Consider the following 23,132-nt stretch of genomic DNA (forward strand, 5'->3'; position numbering starts at 1 on the left):
GAGCACAGAACGTCCTCTTCTAATATTACATGTTTCAAGTTAACTCAAACCAAAGAATTCCACATGAAAAAAGCTGGCCCACTCGCCTCTGAACTCGTCTGGGGCGTCACTGTAGTCGATTTCTGCACGCGCGTTCTTGGCCACGATCTCCTCCACCTTCTCAGCCAGAAGTTTAAACTTCTCTATCGCTATTGTGGATTTGATCCCTGCCTTCCGCATCTTCGAAATAACTTCTTCAAACAATTCTTTGCTGTAGGATCTCTGAAAATGAGGAAGACACTGTGAGACGTAAATATATTTTAAGTGGAAAAAAGCAAGCTGCAGAAAATACCCAAAGCATCATATGTTTTCTAAAAGAGCCCTAAAATTATAATGTACATATATAAATACTTTGACATGGCTATAAATACATAAAGATTGGGCTAATACACGCCAAACTATACAAGGCCTCTGGAAAGGGCTTCAGAATTGAGGCAAATGAGGGGAATTTTAAAAATATTCAATTACTTTTATAGCAAACATGCATTTCTCTTAAAATTTAAATATTAAAAAGAGAAGGAAATATTAAAAAGAGAAGGACTGAACGTCTACTTCAGTCCTTGCCAGGCACTGAGCCCTAGCAGCCTATGAGAGGAGGTGGAAATTTCAGTTCTTTTCCCTAAAGGTAAACATGGTGAAAACAACCCAATATAGTTCATAATCAACAAGCGCGTTCTCCCATTCCCTGTCAATCCTTATTTAAGATCTCTTAGTTCAATGCTGTTAAATGTCAGGGGCTCTACCGATGGGAGCGACAGGGTTTATGCCTGTGAGAGTGGGAGGGCTGGTCTACAGGGCAAGCGCCCACCACAGACCCAGGCAAACCTGGGCTTCAATCCTGGCTTTACCATCTACCTGCTGTGTGGTCTTAGGCAAAGCTCTAACTTTCCTGAGTCCCAGTTTCCTCAGGTGTAAAATGGGGGTAGTAACACCTACCCCACAGGTGCCTAATTCATATAAATCACTGCCATTTCAAAATATCAAAGTATATCGTATTTTGCATTTAGGGCAAAAACAGTGGCCGCTTGTCACTTTAGTGACAGTGATGCAAATGGAGGAGGGGAATGACTAAATCTGAAACTCTGAATGATGGGACCATAATCTGTGACCCGTGATTTCTAAACGAGGATTCACATGAACATCATGGGATGAACTCATCTCAGTACTTGTGTTCCCTTAGAAGGCCGGATTGAAAGTCCTCAATCTTTCTTCTTTTTTTTTTTAAATTTAATTAATTAATTTATTTATGGCTGTGTTGGGTCTTCGTTTCTGTGCGAGGGCTTTCTCTAACTGCGGCAAGTGGGGGCCACTCTTCATCGCGGTGCGCGGGCCTCTCACTATCGCGGCCTCTCTTGTTGCGGAGCACAGGCTCCAGACGCGCACGCTCAGTAGTTGTGGCACACGGGCTTAGTTGCTCCGCGGCATGTGGGATCTTCCCAGACCAGGGCTCGAACCCGTGTCCCCTGCACTGGCAGGCAGATTCTCAACCACTGCGCCACCAGGGAAGCCCCCTTCTGTCCTTTTTTAACTTCAGTTTGTAAATAAGTGCACATGCTCACTTTCTCTCTCCACACACAGCCACACCCCTATTTAATCCATGCAACTCCGGGGAAAAGAGAGGAGAGGACAAAAAGCCAGCAGGGCGCTTGGGCCTGGCAATAGTCCTTTAAAATAATTTGAAAAGTTCAGAGAGCCTCGGTTATAGCTTTCTGAAACTAAATTACTACATTAGGTCAACAGATACTTTATTTGGTGTCTACTTATTATGAGCCAGGTAAGCTGCAGTCCCCGTCCCTTTGGGAAGAGGCACAGGGCATAAATGGCCAAAGGGTTATGGTGAGATGTTGGAAGGGCAAAAACGCACAGGGTGGGTGCTGCTATCCACACTACTGAGACGATGCACCTTGAACTTCTCTGTGTAAATAAGTAGTCATTCTTAGCCCATTTACTATTCTCGAAAATATCACCCACTCTATTTCTCAAAAGATGATTGAGTTTTTAACCAACTGACTTCTGCCTGCTGTTAAGTCAACTTCTAAGATAGAACAGTGGAGTGAGCATTATCGGAAGTCAAAGGGTAGGGACTTCCCTGGTGGCGCAGTGGTTAAGAATCCGCCTGCCAATGCAGGGGACACGGGTTTGATCCCTGGTCCGGGAAGATCCCACATGCCGCGGAGCAACTAAGCCCGTGTGCCACAACTACTGAGCCTGTGCTCTAGAGCCCGCAAGCCGCAACTACTGAAGCCTGCGTGCCTAGAGCCCATGCTCTGCAACAAGAGAAGCCACCGCAATGAGAAACCCGCGCACCACAACAAAGAGTAGCCCCCGCTCGCCGCAACTAGAGAAAGCCTGTGAGTAGCAACCAAGACCCAGCACAGCCAAAAAAAAAAAAAAAAAGAAATCAAAGGGTACTTATGATAAGGGGACATGGCACTCGGTTTCAAAGGGCAGCGGTGTCAATGAATCGACCAAATACAGATTACTGAGTTGCTGCTTCAAGTTCAGTGTGGATGGGGTCAGAGAGGAAGCAAAGATGTTGTTTTTTTTTTTGGCTGTGCTGGGTCTTTGTTGCTGTGCGCGGGCTTTCTCTAGTTGTGGCGAGTGGGGGCTATTCTTTTTTGCAGCCAGTGGACTTATTGCGGTGGCTTCCCTCTTGTTGTGGAGCATGGGCTCCAGGCGCGCGGGCTTCAGTAGTTGCGGCGCGTGGGCTCAGCAGTTGCAGCGTGCGAGCTCTAGAGCACACGGGCTCAGTAGTTGTGGCTCGTGGGCTCTAGAATGCGGGCTCAGTAGTTGTGGCGCCTGGGCTTAGTTGCTCCGCGGCATGTGGGATCTTCCCGGACCAGGGCTCGAACCCATGTCCCCTGCATTGGCAGGCAGATTCTTAACCACTGCCCCACCAGGGAAGCCCAGGCTGATTCTTAACTACTGGACCACCAGGGAAGTCCCAAGGTGTTGTTCTTGACCTCAAGGATCTTACAGAATGGCTACAGAAATTAAACATAAAAATATCTGCAAATCATATATCTGATAAAGGTCTAGTATCCAGAATATATAAAGAACTCACACAGAATATATAAATAACAAAACAGAAAGAATCCAATTTAAAAAATGGATAGGTGCTTCCCTGGTGGCGCAGTGGTTAAGAATCAACCTGCCAATGCAGAGGACACGGGTTTGAGCCCTGGTCCAGGAAGATTCCCACATGCTGTGGAGCATCTAATAAGCCCGTGCACCACAACTACTGCAGCCCGTGAGCCTAGAGCCCGTGCTCCGCAACAAGAGAAGCCACCGCAATGAGAAGGCCACGCACCGCAACAAAAAGTAGCCCCCACTCGACGCAACTAAAGAAAGCCCGCGTGCAGCAATGAAGACCTAATGCAGCCAAAAATAAATAAATAAAAAATAAAATAAAATAAAATAAAAAATGGATGAAGGGGACTTCTCTGGTGGTCCAGTGGTTAGGACTCATGCTTTCACTACTGAGGGCCTGGGTTGAATCCCTGGTCAGGGAACTAAAATTCCACAAAGCTGCTTGGTGCAGCCAAAAAAAAAAAAAGGATGAAGGATCGAACAGACATTTCTTCAAAAAAGATATACAAATGGCCAGCAAGTACACGAAAAGATGTTCAACAGCATTTGTCATTAGGGAAATGTAAATCAAAACCACAGTGAAATACCACTTTACTCCCACTAGGGTGGCTATTTAAAAATAAAAATACAAAACAGAAAATAGCAAGTGTTGGCGAGGATGTGGAGAAATCAGAACCCTCGTACACTGCTGGTGGGAATGTTAAACATAGAATTACCATATGACTCAGAAATTCTACTCCTAAGTATATCCCAAAGAATTGAAAATAGGTATTCAAACACTTTTACATGAACGTTCACAGGATACTATTTATAACAGCCAAAAGGTGGAAACAATTCAAACGTCCATCAATGGATGAATGAATAAAGAAACCATGGTATAGCCATATAATGAAACATTAAGCCATTAGAAGGAATCAGGTACTGATACATGCTATAACATGGATGAACCTCGAAAGCATGCTACGTGAAAGAAGCCAGACACAAAAGGTTATACACTGTATGATTCCATTTACATGAAATATTCAGACTAGGCTAATAGATAAATGTAAAAATAGGTAAAATAAAGACAGAAAGCAGTTTAGTGGTTGCCAGGAGCTGGGGGGAGGAGGAAGGGACAGTGACTGCTTAATGGGTATGGGACTTCCTTGTGGGGGTGATAAGAGGTGATGGTTGTACAAGACTGTGAATGTACTAAATGCCACCGAATCACACACTTCAACATGGTTAATTTTATGTTATGTGAATTTCACCTCAAAAAAAAAAAAAAGGAAGGCTGTGGGACTTCCCTGGTGGCGCAGTGGTTAAGAATCCACCTGCCAATGCAGGGGACATGGGTTCGAGCCCTGGTCTGGGAAGATCCCAAATGCTGTGGAGCAACTAAGCCCATGTGCCACAACTACTGAGCCTGTGCTCTAGAGCCCACGAGCCACAACTACTGAGCCCACGTGCCACAACTACTGAAGCCCGCGCGCCTAGAGCCCGTGCTCGGCAACAAGAGAAGCCACTGCAATGAGAAGCCCGCGCACTGCAATGAAGAGTAGCCCCCGCTTGCCGCAACTAGAGAAAGCCCATGTGCAGCAACGAAGACCCAACGCAGCCCAAAAAAAAAAAGAACGCTGCATAGGAGAAGTGAGATTTCACATGGGCTCTTTTTTTTTTTTTTTTTTTTAAATTTTTATGGCTGCGTTGGGTCTTAGTTGCAGCATGAGGGATCTTCGTTGAGGAACGCGGGATCTTTCACTGAGGCATGCGGGATCTTTCACTGCAGTGTATGGGCTTCTCTCTAGTTGTGGTGCGCGGGTTCCAGAGCGCAAGGACTCTGTAGTTTGTGGCACGCAGGCTCTCTCATTGAGGCGCTCGAGTTCAGTAGTTGCGGCGCACGAGCTTAGCTGCCCTGTGGCATGTGGGATCTTGGATCCCCAACCAGGGATTGAACCTGCGGCCCCTGCATTGGAAGGCGGATTCTTTACCGCTGGACCGCCAGGGAAATCCCAAGATTATTTTTTTCTTTTTCTTTTTTTGATGTGGACCATTTTTTAAAAGTCTTTATTGAATTTGTTACAATATTGCTTCTGTTTTATGTTTTGGTTTTTTGGCCAGGAGCCATGTGGGATCTTAGTTCCCTTACCAGGGATCGAACCCACACCCCCTGCACTGGAAGGCAAAGTCTTAATCACTGGACCGCCAGGAAGTCCCCATTACATGGGCTCTTTACTACTATTGTTGTTTAATGGAACGTGGTGTTAACAGACAGCGCTCCATGAACAACAGATCTGCCGTCCATCTGCCCGGAAACCACAGGTAGACTTGGCCCTCAGTGCAGCTCACTGTGTCAGGCTAAGACCTCTCTCTCTCCTGGGCTCTCTGGGCTCCAGGGACAACCGTCCCGTCGCACTCCCTCTCTGACGAGGGGCTCTCTCCTCAGGCCTGTGAGTGTAAGGCTCAGGGCTCCTCGCGCTGGGGCCTTCTGTCACCTCTCCCGGGCACCTGTCTTCCGCCCGCTCTCGGTACACAGGAGAGAAGGCTCTCAGCTTCTTCCCTTGCTCGGCTGCTGTTTTTTTCCTCCTCTGTCTTCCCAGGAAAACAAGACATACCAGACGGAACTAGAGTGAACCAAGAGCACTGCTCCCAAGGGAGAAAACGAAATTCTACCACCTCCCTGGAGCTTTCTAGTCTTCCATCCATCCTTCCGCCCCCAGCCCCACCAGACCCTCTTCTGAAACAATCCAGTGGGCAGGCCCCTCATCAGCTTACAGCCCATATAAATGGAAAGTGTCCAACAATCAAGACAAACGCCACACTGTACAAGGAAGCAAAAAATCCACTTAAAAAGTGTTTTTCTCTCCACTGTGCCACTGGCACTTGTGTGCCTGCTTCACGGGTCTGGAAGAACAGGGCTATTTAGACATTCGAGAAGACCCATGTGCCACTGTGCAGAAACCGCTGTCTGTGACTCAAGCCATGTGCCACCACAGGCCACCACCTGTGCCACCACCACAATCCATAGGCATTACCAGGCAGTGTGGACGTTTTGTTGGTCACCAAGGAAAGGCAGCTGGAAGCACTCGGAAACATTCCTTTGTCACCCACTTGGTTTCCACCGTCTCACTGGGTGTGCTGGGCTCATCCACACCTTTATGTTTATGCAAACTTTATGTTACGTGTTATAACCGCTTGCGACGCGGCAGCCACAGCAAGACCTACCAGGAGAAGAGGGAGCAGGCTAAACGACCCTTCCGAGCCCCTGACTGTGAAAGCGGAAGAGTCCCCGGGGACCCTTCACACCCGACCTCTGGCTGGGCTGCAGAGGCCCAGCTCCAGCCGGCCTGCTGCCCGAGGCAGACGACCTGACCTTGCCTGGGGAGCGTTTCCATTTCCTGTCCCTCTTAAGGCTACCGCTTATCTTCCGTTTCTCAACATGTGCAGCATTATACAGTCATAGGCTAGAGAATCATTTTAGCATCTACCCAAAGTAACTGCAAACACCTAACCGGCTCTTTTACCATGACTTTTTATGGAAAAACTGCTTTAGACGTGTGTGGTTTTTTCCATTGCAGGTGCTTTGTCAAGACCACCTCTCTTGCTTTATCCAAAAGTACCTAGGTATGAGAATTATGTCTCAATAAAGCTGTTATTGAAAAAAAAAAGTACCTACAATTCCCCTATTTTGACCTTTGGATGAGATATATAAGTAAAGAACCTTCGGGAATGCCCAGTGATGGTTATCCTGAGATGTGAGTTAATACTTGGATAAATAATGTGAACAAAGATGCAGAGACTGAAACAGACATGGCACTTTGGGGGCATTTTAAGTGGAGAGCAGAGAAGCTGAGAACACGGGCTCAGGGCCAGACTGCCAGGTGGGACTCATCAACTGCCCAGCTCTTTAACCTCTGTGTGCCTCCTTGTAAAGCAAGGAATCCAACTAAGCCTAAATCGTAGGATTTCGTGAGGAGTACAAGTGAAAACATGAAAAGTGGCTAAAACTTGACGTGTGGTTAATAAACATCAGTTATTATGACGCTGAAGATGCTGCAGGACAGAGGAACGTGGAGGGAGGGGAAGCCCTTTATGAGATACTGAAAAATTAAAAATTGAGGCTGGGCAGGGGTCGCTTGGACTAAATTGGTAGCTGTGGAAATGAAAACCACAAAATGGATACGATCAGAGGGACACAAGGAATAAAGGAGGGAAGAATGTAAAGATAACATACACGGTTTGAAACCTGGAACCACAGAAATAACGGCAGCACTGAAGCTGTTATTAAATCTCCTTCTTGGGAAGAAGATTTGGATTCCCTGAGAAAACCAGGCTCTTTCTGGGAATGTAACTGATTTGTCGAGTGAGGCCCTTAGCAAGATGGGTACAAACTCAACTGGAAACGGATCTGAGAGCCAAATCTGCTCTTTACGCCCAAAGGAAAACAACTGAGTCACATCCATGTACACCAGACAAGTTCCCCTTGTCACTGTGGCCATTATTTCTATTTACATACTAAAAACTTCTCAAACTACATTTTGAAAAGTATCACCTTCCTTGATTTCAAGTGGGGAAAATCCAAGAGCAGATGGATATGTAATCGCGCAGGGTCTGCCGGGAAATCCACAGGGAAGCAAACTCAAGTCACCCACTTCAGGAGCCTGAACTCCAGGCTCCCTCTGAAACTGTTCCCTTGGGCACTGACCTGGTCGTCAGCAATGGCTTTAGCGAACCGGGCACAGTCCAGCTGCAAGTAAATATCTGTCAGTTGGTCCAACAGCTTCTTTGGTTCAAAGCCATATTTCTCAGGGTTTTCAACTTTCAGGTCACGGCACTTAGGACCACAGAGTTGCTGAAGATTAAAGTTCAGCATTGCAGCCAATCGGGGTCCGAGTTCCTAGGAAATCACAGGATAATAGGACAATTCATGCTGTTGAGACAAGCAAGAAGGATCCAAAACTCCCATTTCAGTGGAGGAACAGGAATTGGCAGGCTCAGTCTTCAAAGAAGCCCTTATATGTGCTATATCATACGCTGACGAAGGACATTCCATTCAAACTTTTCTTTACTCTCCACTTCTAATCCAGTAATTCTAATACTTCACAGAATGTTGCATGCTGATGGAATATTTATAAATACCAAAAAGGCAACATTTTCGTTAAATTCATGCTTTAATTATAAAAACAAGAATCACTTCGAATTTGTTGAGAAATAGGTAAAAGAGGGAAACTATTCATAAGTCCATCATCATCACACGTGTCACTAAAGTTTCTGGAGTATGCTCTTTCAGCCATCATTTTATGCATTATTTTTCTATAAATTTCAAGTCCCTGACAGTTCAGGCAATATGCACCATTCTTATTTATCAGATGCAAAGAGTGAAGAAATATAAAAGAGGTAGAAGATAAAATTTATGTCTTGAATAGTTTTAAATCTAGCCAGTAAGACAAAACAAACTCAAATGAAACAACTAAAAACTAATTATGAAATAATATGTTATAACCCCACAGGATGACACAGTACCTACTACAGGTGGGCACACATTGCTTTAAGCAAACCTGAAATAGGAAAACCTGGCTTATAGAGTATTAAACACCGGCCATATAAAATGAGCTGTGAAAGCTTCTCTTTAAGTAACAAGGTTTTCATTAAATTTCATGACTGGATTTATACAAATTCAACTTAAATTTGGCTTCTAAAGGACCTGCTTTTGCACAAAGTAAAGTACTCCTGTATTTAATTGTTAAGAAACTGTGAGGTAAAGGAGGGATATGAATAGGATATAACTGGTAATTTTTTTTTCCTGAAGTGGGAGAGTTTTGTGTTAACCAGCCGAGAAGGTGAAAACAGTGCAGCAAAGGAAAAGGAAAGACCAAAGCAGGCACAGGCAAAGACTGGGGGCAGAAGACTATGACCCATGTGTATGGAGAGCTCAGATCAAAGAGTAGGTCTTGAAAAACATTAATTTTAATTGACATGAAAATAATAGACTTAGTTTTCAATAATTTCCTTTAAAAAAAATGAAGAATTTAGAACTAAAAATAGGCTTTATGATAATTTAGTCTCAAGTAATTTTTATAGTTTCTGACCTTCTGAACAATCAAAGAGCACTGCCATCGGAGTAGTTGAACATCAAATAAAACATGACTTAGAGCAGGGATTGGCAAACTGCTAGCTGCAAGACATATCTGGCTTGATGCCTCACTTCATGGAGTTTTACTGGAACACAGCAACAGCAAAGCTAGCAGCTGCAATAGAGGCCATGTGGCCTACAACGCCTAAACTATTTACTGTCTGGCCTTTATAGAAAAAGTTTAAAGAAGTCCATTTGCAAACCTTTAAGGGAAGCAAGTATCTGAAGGAGCTTATCTAAATGAGCTGCAGTGTTCTTACGCTTTCAGTGATGCACTGTTTTGCTTCATGCTCTGCTGCTCTTGCACTGAAATCTATTTATGAAGAGACATGAAATGTAAAGGGGACAGAGGAGGGGGCTCATCTCTTGAGTTGCACGTAGGACAGGGTGTGGTGATAATGATGGAGGTGAGAGTAAACAGGGAAACTGGAGGAAACGTGTAGTAAAATTATATCCCACTGTAAACTTGTCTCCATATGGGCAAGTAACTTCCAAATCTCAGGCCCCTTTCTTGCCTTCCTCACTATCCTTGCCCCGGCCCCACCATAAGACTGCTAAACTCTGTGTGTGTGTTTGCGTGCACGTGTGTGTGTGTGCGTGTGTGTGTTGTGGGGGGTTGTTGAAGCGAAGCAGAGATCTTCATTCATGCCCCTCAGTTTCGATTTCAGAAACAGGATCCCGGTCTCATCAATCAAGTCAAGGCCAAACAATCTGGCTACCTTTGACCTATCATAAACCCTAATTATGGCTCTCGTTAACCTTTGGCTTCCTGAGTGTAACAAACCTACACCGAAGAGAACCAAAGATCTTATACACTATCAATTATTTCTACTTACTATAGTCTCATTTGCAATTGATGTTACCTTATACTTTTCCTATAAATAAAATACTGGAGTCGACGATGATAAAAATACGTCACAGCTTCAACATTAATAATCCAATGTGCTGTCTCAGCAGAAAATGATATAAGTTATCTTGGAAGTGACCTTTTACAGACTTCAGACTATGGACAGAATGTTGTGTGTATCAATTAGCATAACTGGGAACAAAATCAGTAACAGAATTTCACCGATCGGTGACTGTGGTGCTGAAACACCCAGGATTTCAACAACTACTCTATTTAGTTATAAGTGATAGACTCTGAAAGTGGAATCCAACAGACAAAACAAATACCCCCAAGGTTCTACTCACAGGTCTGAGGAACGGCTTCTGGACCTGCTTGGTGAGGATATGGAACATGTCCACGGTTTCTGTCGCCAGGGCAAGATACGAGCGTGAAACGCGTTCATCCTGAGCGAGCTGGGACTGGCGGGCCTGCTGCTGGTCCTGGGCAACAGTGAACAGATGCCAGACACGTCTCAGTACAGCCAGCAGCTCAGCACGCGCCAAGTGAGAAGGAAAAGCACAGCCAGCTCATGACTGGGGAAGTGCGTGACACAGCCAACAGACTTAGGCAACGATACCACAACCTGTACAGCAAACCTTCCAGATGACTGAGGTTTATTCCTTTCGCCATCAGATGTCTTTAGGGCTTTGAATAAGGGGACCTTGGCACATGACTTAAGTTACATGAGACTCAGTCTCCTCAATGATAAAAGAACTCACCATCAACTTCTACGCAGGACGCAATAAGTGATTCTTACGTCCAGCCTGATACACGTGCTAATAAAAGATATTCACCGTCCTTACTAACAACGTCTGCGTAGTCATCGTTATTTTGAAAACCACAGGCGTGCTGCGCTATCACACTGAGGCCTATAGGTTTCGCCACAACACCAAGGGCCTGTAGATTGCTCAGCTTTTGAATTCTGTCTCTCCACACCGGTTAGGCTGTCAACCTCTACAATTGTCAGCATGCTGCCTCTGGCGCCATCCTCCTCCTTCTACTCTGCCATAGGCTGGGAAACAAGATAATAAGGTGTATTTGACTCATGGGTAAAATAAGGTGGAAACTACTGAAGGCTCTGTGACAGACCAAAATGCAGAAACATCAGTACGGGCTTAAATTCCTACATCTGCTCAGAGGCCTGTTTACTTTACCTCGGGGGAGGGGAAACAGCTAGAATAGCTGATGTAGCCACACGAGGGCCCCCTGGGTAAGTGCCCGGTGGAGATCCTGCACCGGTGCTGGGTGACCTGCCCACCGCCCTTTGGTCAGGAACGAAAGGCTGAAGCAGGGAGGATGGAGGAAGAGCAAGGTGAGAACCACCTCAGTGTGTGTCTGGGTGTCACGTTCATTCATCAATCAGTGTGATCCAGCCCCTTGCACAGGCCAGGCCTCCTTTAGGTCCTGGAGATGAAGCACAGAACGTGACCAAGAAGGCTCCCTACCTCATGGAATTTAGACGCCAGTTAGGGAGATAAGCAATAAACAGACACCCACCCAAACAGATACAGCATAAATCTGACAATGATGAAGAAAAAATAAAGCAGGGCGGGGAGGGGGGGAGGAAGAGTGTGCGGGGGCTGGGGTGCCAGTCTGGAAAGGGTGGTCAGGGAAGGCCTCTCTGAGGAGGTAACATTTAAGCAGGTATCTGAAGGAAGTGAGTCAGCAAGACCCAGGGGAAAAGCACTCCGGGCACAGGGAACAGCAAGTGCAAAGGCCCTGCTGTTCTGCGGAAGATCAAGGAGGCGAGTGGGGGCAGGGTAGCGGGTAGCGTGAGCGAAGGGGAAGGGCGGGGCCGAGACTGCAGTGCCCTCCAAGCCCGAGTGTGAGAATTCGGGAAGCCTGGAAGGGCTCTGAGCAGAGCAGGGATGAGAGGCTGACTGAGATTTTAACACCTTCCTGCTGGAATGCACATGAGCAAGGGCGGAGGCTGAAACCAAATGGGGGGCTACTCCAGTAATGCAGGTTAAGAGACGGTAGTGAGCTGGAGGTGGGGGAAGAGGTCAGATAACAAACATACTTTAGGACAGAGCCTAGGGGCCTTTGCTGGGAGAGAGAGGAATCAAGGAAGAGTCCAGAAGGTGCTGCGCCAGAGCAAGCAGCAGAATGCGGTCGGCGCTCTCTGAGACGGGGCAGTCTGGAGAGGGGATCTGGGGGACGACATCGAGGGCTCAGTTTTGGACAAGTCAGGTTTGAGATCCTATTAGACCACTGGGCAGGGGCAGGTCAACAGCTGGTTATGTAAGCCTGAATCAGGAGTGAGCCAAGCTGGGGAGGCACATTTTGGAATCGTCAGAATACAGACAGCTAAAGCCTTGGAATAGATGAGATCAGCTAGCAGTGATTTTCAACTGGGGGCATCAGGCCACGTGTGGGAATGTTTCCGGTTGCATGGTGACTCAGGGTAGGAGGGAAACATCACTGGCATTAAATGGGCACGAGCTAGAGATGCTAAAGGTCCCGCAGTGTCCGGGACCGTCTCTCATAACAAAAAATTACTCTTATAGCAAAACTCCAACCAGCGTCCTCACCGAGAAACACACGACCTAGGGAGCAAGTGTGGAGAGAGAAGAGAAGCCTGAGAGCTGCACACTGGGGAGGCAGGAGGCAGGAAGTGACTCCAAAGTCAAGCAGACCTGATTCTGAAGGAGCATTTTTTTAGGGATTATTTATGCCCTTTTCCATCCATTGACCCAGAAAAATCAATAGTATCTGCTCAGTCGCCTCATAAACAAATGCTATTATTATAAGCACCGACTCTGGACGAGGTAATGTGTCACAGACCCGTATCCCAACATCGACAACGTAAGCTGGTCCAACATCAGCATCATGAGTGACATAAAGAGGGCGTTACAGGAGTGGGGAGAAAGGTGAGACTGTGCAGCTCCACTGATGGGGAAGGCCAGCCGTGAGGGAGTATTTGGACAAGACCTCCCTCAAAGAATGAGTAAGATTTTAATACATAAGAGTAGAATGTACAGCATTTTGGACAGAAGTGTCTCAAGGCAAATAAAGCAATAGGAGCTACACATCCTGAACACTTTCTCTGGGCTGGTCATGAACTATGTCCTCACCATCCGTCTCTCCTCACAACTTTCCCACAAGGCAAGAACTATCTCTGATTTACGGGCTAGGAGACAGCGAGGAAGAACTTTTAATGTGTGGCAGTGCCAGTTCTCAAACCCAGGTCCCCTGGACCCCGAAGCTGGGGCTCTTGCAACTAGAGCTGACCTGTTTCCCCGGCACGTTCTGCAAAGGCCGGGGGACTGGACCAGATTCGAGCTGACAGACTGTGACAAGGGGTAAGCATGGGAAGATGTCTTAGAGCCACCCTGGGGAGCCTCAGGCCTGGGGGTGACGCCGCCCCGTGGGAAACGGAGAGCGGCAGGAGGAGGGTTTTGGAGGCACAGGAGCAAAACAGTTTAAGGTGTGTTTAGAAATGCGTATGAGGCTGGTGGGTAGGATGAACGCCATCTAGAGGGTGCCAGTACAGTGCCGAGGGAAAAGATGACGACCACTGCGTTACCTCATGAATGCAATCAGAGGGGCTCAAGGAGCGTGGTGGCATGGACACCGGAGAAATCCAGCATCCACGGACTCTGCGCAAAGCCCCCCAGAAGGGTTAAGTTTGTAGCTGAAGCATGTTGGCTAGAGTAAGACGTAAAATTCTCATCAAAGCTGCAGGAATACTTGGAATGAAAACCTTCCCTAAGTGTGCTTCGACATTCTACGTTTAAGAGAGCTTTGACTCCACAGCTTTAGAACAACCTCAGTCCTATCTTCATCTCGAGAATGCTGCTGCGAGTAAAGAAAAAGTGGTCCTCCCTACTTTCTGGAAAGCAGTTCTGATTTTGAACCTAACAAAACCAGGAGCAGAACTAACCAATATATGAAGTCACCAATAGCTGCGAAGGGCCTAATAACCGACCGGGGAATCATCTAAATGGTGGCAATCAATATCAGGAGAGGGCAGTGTGCTGTCACTGGCACAGCAGGAATTTCTCATGGAACCTGGCAAAACAGACCTCTTTTCTGTTTATAACTGGACATAAAAACCAAGATGTACTGAGAGGAAAAACACCCCATCAGAGCCCTCCTGAGTTAGTCACACACACAGAGGTCCAAAGAAGATCATACGAACAAACCAAATTCTTGACTAGCAGACAGAGTTCTAGAGATTTATTTCCTAGTTACTTTCCTAAATCTTAACATATTCGAACAATAAAAGCTCTTCTCCAAAACAGCCCTTTAAAGTTAAAAAGGCAGAGAGAGTTTTCAGGACAAAGACTTCTCACCTCATTTCTTAGCTTTAGGTCAAGTGTTTAAGGGTTCTCCTACCCCAAACCCGGGCTCTAACTTCACAGAAGCCCACAGGTGGGATGGTAACAAGTACCGACAGGTCTGTCGGACCTAAGCCTTCAGACCCAGATGCAGCCCCCAAAGCAGGGCTCTGCCCGGGGCCAAGCCTGCTTCCCTGCGACGCTGTCCCAGCACCTGGACCGTGTCCTCACCCGGGGCAGCTGGTCCCACTGTTCTTTGTTCTTCATCTCTTCTTGCACTTCGTGGATCCGCTTCAGAGACTCCAGGCTTTCATCGAGCAAAAATGTCGTGTCGTTTATCAGCATGTTTATATAGCGGACAAACTGCTTCCCGGAACTAAAAAGGCAATTACACGGTACATGGTCACACATTTCCCTGGAGCGGAGGCGCAGCTCCGGTGCTGCAGCCCCACATCTCCTGAGACCTTGTTATTCTTCTATATTAATTGATAAGCTCATTCCACCGATGTGCTACAGCCACCCTGCACGGTTCCCGAGAGCCGAGTCCTGACATTCTAGAGTTCTGCGAGCAAATTCCCTTGGTAGCTCAAATTTGGCAACAGTGGCGGTATTTACACCCTGGACGATCAGCAAATGCTGATTTTTTTTTTCCCCCTCCAGAGAGCGGATTTACCAGCACTCCCCGGCTCATTCCCTCAATAATTTTAAGTAGAGAAAACACTCTTCCAGACTAGAAAAGAAAATATGCTTAAACTCCCCAACATATAAGGAAAGCACAAATACCCACATATAAGAGGTAAGAGAACTCCCGATACAGTTCTTCTTTATTATAAAGAAAGACGCATTGAAGAAAAATTGGAAGCTGTAATACTGATAAAGTAGGATATTAACATACTTTACAGAAACAGAAGCTTCCAATCTCTGGAACTGTCCTGCATATCCTATTATAATGGAGGGACTTGCTGGTGAGCTGAGATGGCTTGGCCCACCTGTTAAGACTCTGTACCTGCCAGATTAGTAGAGACAAGAGGAGCTACACTTCAGGATCTACTGCTGGGTGACCAGAGGGCAGTGAGCCCATGCCGGGGGTTGGGGGAAGAGAAGTTCCTGTGAACAAGGGCAGAGGCCTGGATTTCAGGAACATGAGAAGTTCAGGATGAACACTCCTAATTAGCACCGTGCAGATCAAGCCGTGGGCCTGCCTGGTCTCCTAAGCTCATGCCAAGCTTCTTTTGTTGGAATGTAATTCTGATGACAAGAGCAGTTCATGGCGATAACTAACTTAAAGAGATTACTCTGCAGAAAGGTGTCTAGCAAATGGCTACTCCACTGGTCATACTTATACTGTTGACTAGTAACTCAGTAAACAAGTGACAGCTAGGCTTGATCAAAGACTTAACATGGGTTGCAAAAGATCCAAGGAGATGGGATAAAATTTCTTCTGAAGAATAATTCAAGAGTTCAATATTTTCACCTACCTTTCTTTTTTGAAGCACCTTTCTTTTGAAAGTAACTTAGATGGAATTACTAATGTCCAGGTTTTAAGTAGTCACCGAAATTTCAGGTTGGTAATGAAAAGCCCTTAATCAAGGTCTAGGGCCTCACTACAAAGAACGTCACTTCAAGTGACAGCCTTACCCTATCTGCTTCTGAATCTGAAGTTCTCCTTACATTTCTAACTCTAAACCTTGATATCATATTCAAGAGCACCATAAGATCCCACTTCAGGCATTCTGCAAATTCATTTAATACTGTAATCAGGAAACACCAAAAAACACAACACATCATTTCAGAATAGTTATAGATTCTTTCTCTAGGTGTACCATGCCCACAGTATCTTGAAAAATCTAAACTTCAGCACTGTCTGGCAAGCACAGAGATTTAGATAACCCTACTTACATTTAGCAGTACCATCTGGAAAACTTAAGGGAGGCTGAGACCAAGCAAACAGTCAACAAGAACCCAGCTGTGAAAGTTTTTAAGTGGCCACTCTACCTGTGATTTGCAAGACAGCAAGCTGTGACATTAGGGGCCCAATACTCACTTGAACTCCTCCATAAAGGTGCCATGGTGAGCTATATTTTGCCAAAGGCTTTTAAAAATGGTGCTAATATGATAGCGAATGGTGAACTTGTCATAGAACTCGCTGGTGGCTCCGGTATGCTCAACATCTAAAGAAGAAAGACAAGGGACTGAAGCATATGTACTTTCTTTCCTTTCTAAAAGCAGTTATTGCTGCTACAATGTCATTGAATGAACAATACAAATCTGCAAAATCAGAGATGTGACAAAATTTTGTCTATATCTCACATGGAAGGCAGAAGAGAAATTATGAGGTGGTTTTGAAGACTAAAGTTTCATAACGAAGGTCTGGCAATGACACAATAACAAAAGGAACTGGGCTGGGAAAATAGCTTGTCAACACCCATGACCAGAATCTGAATTCTCATAACTCCCCCAATTTTCTTACTAATTTATAGAAATTCCATAGAACTTTAAATGAGTATCCCTGAGCAGGAAAAAAATTGGGTTAAGTTTTATTAAGGGCCACATACCTACTAAATGTGACTATTATTTTAACTACTTTTATATAATTGATGTTTTAAAAGTAGAGAAAAGCATAGTAAATCTCTATGTACTCATCATTCATTTACCAATTACCATCATCCATGTATCTTTTTACATGGAACAAAGATCAAACTTAGTTATCCAAAAGACAAACAGCTTAAGCATGAGAAATTCCTGAATTCATGACAAATCTTAAAAACAGGGAAAACTGTCAGGTAAAGACAGTAAGACTCAAGGAAAAGATAAAAGGCACCCTATAAATGCTGGTGGGGATGAACAGACAATTTGACAAAATGTATCACAAGCCATCAGTATGCCCATCTTTCTGACCCACCAATTCTATTCAAGAAAACACATGTTCAAAGACTGATCTCCAAGGATACTCATTAAAGTACTATTTATATGAAAAAAATATAAATAATCCAAGTGCCCAACAGAGAACACAAAAAGGTATTTGTGATATATTAAGTGAAAACCACAGGCTACCAAACAAAATATACAGTTTGGGTCCAATCATATTAAAAAATACACACACACTCACACACATGATATACAAATTGACTGGAAAGATACCGAGCAAAATGTTAACAGATTCTCTCTGAGTGCAGAGATTATCAATGATTTTTATTTTCTTTTTGCTATTTTCTATATTTGCCAATGAACACTTTCTTGGGATTAAAAAGGAAAATAGTTATTTCAAGATAAAAGGAATAAGCTAAGACCTATGGTACAAAGATCTAAAAGCACTTACGTATATTCACTAGGTCAACCTTTCTTTAAGCTGAACTAAGTGTCATTTTATTAACTGTATAAAAGTGTGAACTAAAGCGTGGAGGGCTGATTTAGCAGAGTCCACAGGAGAAGAACACCGGGGGCTGACAAAGAGCCTCGTCAATGCTCTAAATGGCTCTTAACACCTGCACTGTACCCTGAACATAGCAGAGGCTAAGTAATGACCGTTAACTTACTACCCATCAATATACATCTCTCCCAACATTAAAAAAAAATTCATTCCTAATGTTCCCTCAAAACTGCATCAGCCCAAGTTCTAATTCTCAAGTCCTAGTTCTAAGAGGCCTGCAATGAACTCTCCCTGGTAGTTGCTCCCCCGTCATGAGTCTTCTTGCTTGATTCACTAGGCTGCCCGGGCCTCAGGGCCTTTACACTTGCTGTCCTCACTGCCTGCACGCTGTGGCTGAGATCTGCTTATGGTTCCCTCTCGGGTCTCATTTTCAACATTACTCCAGAGTCATCTCCTCAGACACCTCCCCTGACTATGCTTCTTAAAGCAGCACCAGGCCTTCCTCTCACACTCACTCTCTGGAATTACCTCATTTATGGGTTCAGTGTCTGTCTCCCAGCTAGGGTGCCTGACTGGTGAGGGCGGGGATATGGGGTCCTCACCGCTAGGCCCTGGCAGCAACACCAAAGCTGACCCGCAGTAGGAGCTCCGTACGTATTTGTTGAATTAGTGATCGAATCTACTTGGGCTAACGCTGGCTTTGCTGATTCAGATCAGCGTGGGGAAGAGAACAGTCTTGAAGGTAAGTCTTGGTTATCAGTGTTCTTCCTGGTTCTGAGTAGCCAAGTTTTGAGAGCTGGTCCTTAAGGCACTGACTGCTGTGGTACAAATAAAATACTCTTATTTTTGAAACTCAGTTTTATTTTTGGAACAAACATTTGATCTTAAGTATCGTCTAAGCTAGAACACCCTCTCTGGGGTGTAAAAGAGAGCCTGTTCCAGAGAGCAATCTCTGATTCATGCCTGAGAGTCAGCCGTGCTCAGGAGCCGGGGCCTCAGTCAGCAGGACTTAACATGGATTTGATGGACACGTGGGGAGTGTCCACCACGCCCGCGGCAGGGCTCCCTTGGCGCAGGGCCCGCGGTAGCTGGAGGAGCACCTGTGCTAGTGCCCAGCTGCTGAGGCTGCCGCCGCTCCCTGGCTGTTTCCCTTCGGCAAGCTTCTTGACCTTTCTAAGCTGCAGTTTCCTCATTCGTACAGTGGAGATATTTATAGCACCCATCTTGAGGACTGCTGTGCGGATTAAGTGAAAGGATTAGCAAATGTTCAATAAGCAGGGGCTATTATTAGCATGGGTATCATCTAATACCCATGGACCACCACAGAGGTGGTCCAGGGCCAGAGGGCACACTGCTTGGTGGCAAGGGGGAAAGGAGAAACAACACCCACCCACCAGCTCCTGGAATTTTGCCGGTGGGGGGCCCCCCAGGCCCAGCACTGGTCTCACAGGCAAGAGGCCCAGCCCTGTTCTTTATCCCAAAGCCACAGTGACAGGCCCAGGGCACTATCTGAGTACAAAATGCACTTAACTAAATTTTTTTTTTTAATACTAACAATGCATGTTTACTGTAGAATAATTAAGATGTTCAGATAATTTAAAAAAAAACCAAAAAACTACCCACAATTCTACCATTCATAAATAACCAATTCACTGTTAATATTTTGGCGTATATTCTCCCATACTTTTTTCTGTAATATATATATGTGTACCAAAACGTGGTCATACTTGACATATTGTTCCACTACATGGCATTTTCTTTACTTTTTATTACTTAACCACGTACTATAAATAACACACTATTTTTCATGGTTCACATAGACGCACCGTATGGATAAACTATAATTTACTTAACTGACCCACAACTGGCAGGAATTTAGGTTGTTTTTAATACTCTCACTGTATCGCATTATAAATACTAACACAGTGAATGTTGTTATAAACATTTACAGACATTTATATTTATTCCCACAGAATCGATTACTAGGAATGAAGTTTACATGTAAGAGGGTGTACTCATTATTTAGTTGCTGTCTCTCAGCCCCAAATCCACCCATTTTTTTTTTTTCTAAAAAAAAGACATTTATTTATTTATTTCTTTGGTCGCGCCGGGTCTTAGTTGCGGCACTTGGCTCCTTAGTTGCGGCATGTGAACTCTTAGGTGAGGCATGCACGTGGGATCTAGTTCCCTGACCAGGGATCGAACCCAGGCTCCTGCATTGGGAGGACGGAGTCTTAACCACTGGGCCACCAGGGAGGTCCCCCCAAATCCACCCTTTACACTTGGCTTTGTGATACTGACGCTGGGACTCCAAGTTTCCCTTTGCCAGCTGGCCCCCTGTTAGGCTCGCCAACAGGGGGCGCTGCAGGGGAGCTGGAAAACTGAAGAAGGGACTTGGACCTCTGCTGGCTTGCTGCTCCCATCATGGACTCTCCAGCCCAGCAGCAGCAGCTGGCTCGTTTCCAGCTTTGTTCCACACTCGCAGGACCAGGAATCCCACATGCCCTCAGAGACACCAGCACTAGCTGGCCAGCATGCTTCCTCAGGCCTGGGTCCCAGTTCTGTCCAAGCACTCATTTGAGGCACTAGAATCCCATAACCCCAGCCTTTTCCCTTGGTAACCCCAGCCTTTTCCCTTGGTTCCCCCAGCCCTAGGGACAGATGATGGCCTCTCCCTGCACCGACAATCTGTATCACCCCAGTGTTCCTTATTTGCCTTTTCTGTCTTCCACTACCTATTTCACCAGTTCCTTATGTTAAATTCTCTCTATTAAACTAACTGGCAGGTTATCCTAACTGGGCCTTGACTGATATGGAAGATAGAAGGCTTTGGTGTGGACTGCCAATTTGCCTTCCAGAAAGGCTTTACCAACTTACATTCTCAGAGAGTTTCATAGCACTAATTCTACACACGAGCTACAGAGGAGATGAAACAGACTTTTGCAGGTTCGTTTATTTCCCTACAACCATATTAGCACTAGGTATTCCCATTTTAAAAATAAATTTAATAGGTGAAAAGATGTACCTCATCATTATTTTAAGAAATGCAGAATTACCTTCAATTCAGCTAAGCCTGACAGGTGCAAGGGACCATACAAGGTCCCGTCCTGTACACGGGTGATGCACCACTTGTACCTGAATGGCCCATGGTCCTCTCCTACCAGGGCTAAGAGGTAAGAGGAGGACAGGAGAGCCAAGTGGGGGCCTTTTACCCAGGAGTGTTCTCTGCTGCTGCCAAGGTGAGCATGTTAACAAAACTTCAAGAGGCCTGCATACTTGTTTAGGTTTAAGAGGATACAGGCAGGCTTGGGGAAGGAGAGAAACTCCCAGTAGGTGACATAAGATAATAGTGACAAAGGGGAAAGGAGGTAGACAGGTTCTTGAGCCTGAGAAGCACACAGAGAGAGATGCCAGCACCAGCCCAAAATGAGCAGGAACAGGTCTTGGTCTACAGGGAAGGGATGGTTGTCACTGAACACAGAGGAATCCCCAAACCGCTGCTGCCGCCGTGAACAGCAATGGACTGTGCTCTGGGAGGCTGGTGTTTCTTCCAAGAGCATGGTGAGTACATTCTGCTAAATGGGCGCCCAGAACGTGCTAGGTTCCATAGAAGATAAGAAGACAGACAGGGGCTTCCCTGATGGCGCAGTGGTTAAGAATCCACCTGCCAATGCGGGGGACACAGGTTCGAGCCCTGGTCCGGGAAGATCCCACATGCCACGGAGCAACTAAGCCCATGTGCCACAACTACTGAGCCTGCGTTCTAGAGCCCGTGAGCCACAACTACTGAGCCCACAAGCCACAACTACTGAGCCCGCATGCCACAACTACTGAAGGCCGTGCACCTAGAGCCTGTGCTCCGCAACAAGAGAAGCCACCACCATGAGAAGCCCACGCACTGCAATGAAGAGTAGCCCCCGCTCGCCGCAACTAGAGAAAGCCCACGTGCAGCAACGAGCACCCAACACAGCCAATAAATAAATAAATAAATAAATAAATAAATAAATAAATAAAAAGAAGACAGACAACACACTTCCTTTCCTGAGAAATATACAAACTGGAGGGAAAATGTTCCATTTGTACAATCCTGTGCCTTTGGTAGAGAACAGGTGAATGGTCCCCTAAGTAACAGGCTTTATGAATACACATTTGCAGTTCAAAAGCCAAATTAAAAATGAAAATTTGGAATACAATTCAACCAGAAGAGGAAGACCTCCTTGCAAAGTGTCTGATACATTCTCAGTCTTGCTCACCAGTGTCACCCAGCACCTAGAACAGTGCCTGGCAAATAGTAGGCACTGGATGAATGTACAGAATTAGTCAATGAGTGAAGACTCTCAGAGATCCTGATTCTGTTGGTTTTTGAGTGGGGTCTTCAAGAATAAGCATTTTTAACAAGCTCCCGGTTTTACCCAGTTTTGAAACTCTGGGTTACAGGACAGTGTTGCAAAACTAATGTTGTAAGTTAAAAGCTAAAATGACCCAGGTAGTTTCAGATAAAAACACCAACTTGATCTCAGTGTTACCCATCTGACTTTCAATGGATCCCACTGAATCATCAGGGACTAGTATGTAGAGTGGTCAGTGTAATATTTCCACAACTCAGGGGAAAAATAACCAACAGTTTATGCTCTGCTGGCAGTGTATGAGTGGGTCATACTTAGAAGCTGATGTCAGAATATTAGGTAACAGGTTTGGAACAACTTCATCCACTGGCTTTAGACGACCTTGCCCACCTGTACACAACAGGAACCTACCTGTATAAAACTTCATCAGGGAAGGGACCAACAGCTTGGTGGAGAGAGGATGGTTCTCAATCATTTCAAAAAACTTCTGGGTCCGTGGCTGAACAGCAGGGTTAGTCATAAACATGACTTCTACGAGTTTGGCCACCAGATACGGATTTCGGATGTAGTTCTGGTTACACAACATCACAACGAGGAACATCACAATATCCTGAGTACAGGGCTCATAAAGCACCTGAGGAGAGTATCTGAAGAGAGGTGAGAGGAACAGCTAGTAAAGCTCTGAGAAAACACGGGTGGATGCTGGTGTCATTAGGCAAGGAAGGGGACGAATAGGTCTAGCAGCCAGGACACGGAGTTCCCCTTAACTTGCTGAGTTTAAGGTGACTATTCCCATTACAAATAGGTAGATTTAAAACCCATTGCGTCTATTGGCCATAGCATGTTATATTATCTTATGTTTTAGAAAATAAACCAAAGGTATGATTAAATCGTAGGTGAATTTTACAAAAGATCTTCATGACCAAAAAGACTTTAAAAAATATTTTGATGGAGTTGTTTTCATTTTTTCAAAGTTCAAACATTGGTTATAAACTCAACCTATTTCTTT

At 45.4% G+C, this 23,132-nt stretch overlaps 1 protein-coding gene across 4 annotated transcripts in view; it reads right to left on the minus strand.

Moving 5' to 3' along the window:
• The window catches only part of UBE4B (ubiquitination factor E4B), a 112,120-nt gene that overhangs the window by 2,751 nt on the left and 86,237 nt on the right, over positions 1 to 23,132 (minus strand). For all 4 annotated transcript variants that reach the window (XM_082352867.1, XM_082352869.1, XM_082352870.1 and 1 more), the window contains 6 exons: positions 22,535 to 22,770; positions 16,452 to 16,578; positions 14,639 to 14,783; positions 10,433 to 10,567; positions 7,814 to 8,005; positions 87 to 261 (listed from right to left, as the gene is read on the minus strand). In XM_082352867.1, the coding sequence (XP_082208993.1) occupies positions 87 to 261; positions 7,814 to 8,005; positions 10,433 to 10,567; positions 14,639 to 14,783; positions 16,452 to 16,578; positions 22,535 to 22,770 (1,010 nt within the window). The remainder of the gene's footprint in view (positions 1 to 86; positions 262 to 7,813; positions 8,006 to 10,432; positions 10,568 to 14,638; positions 14,784 to 16,451; positions 16,579 to 22,534; positions 22,771 to 23,132) is intronic.

This window comes from Balaenoptera borealis, assembly GCF_965194805.1.
Source record: "Balaenoptera borealis genome assembly, chromosome: 1".
Classification (NCBI taxonomy): domain Eukaryota; kingdom Metazoa; phylum Chordata; class Mammalia; order Artiodactyla; family Balaenopteridae; genus Balaenoptera; species Balaenoptera borealis.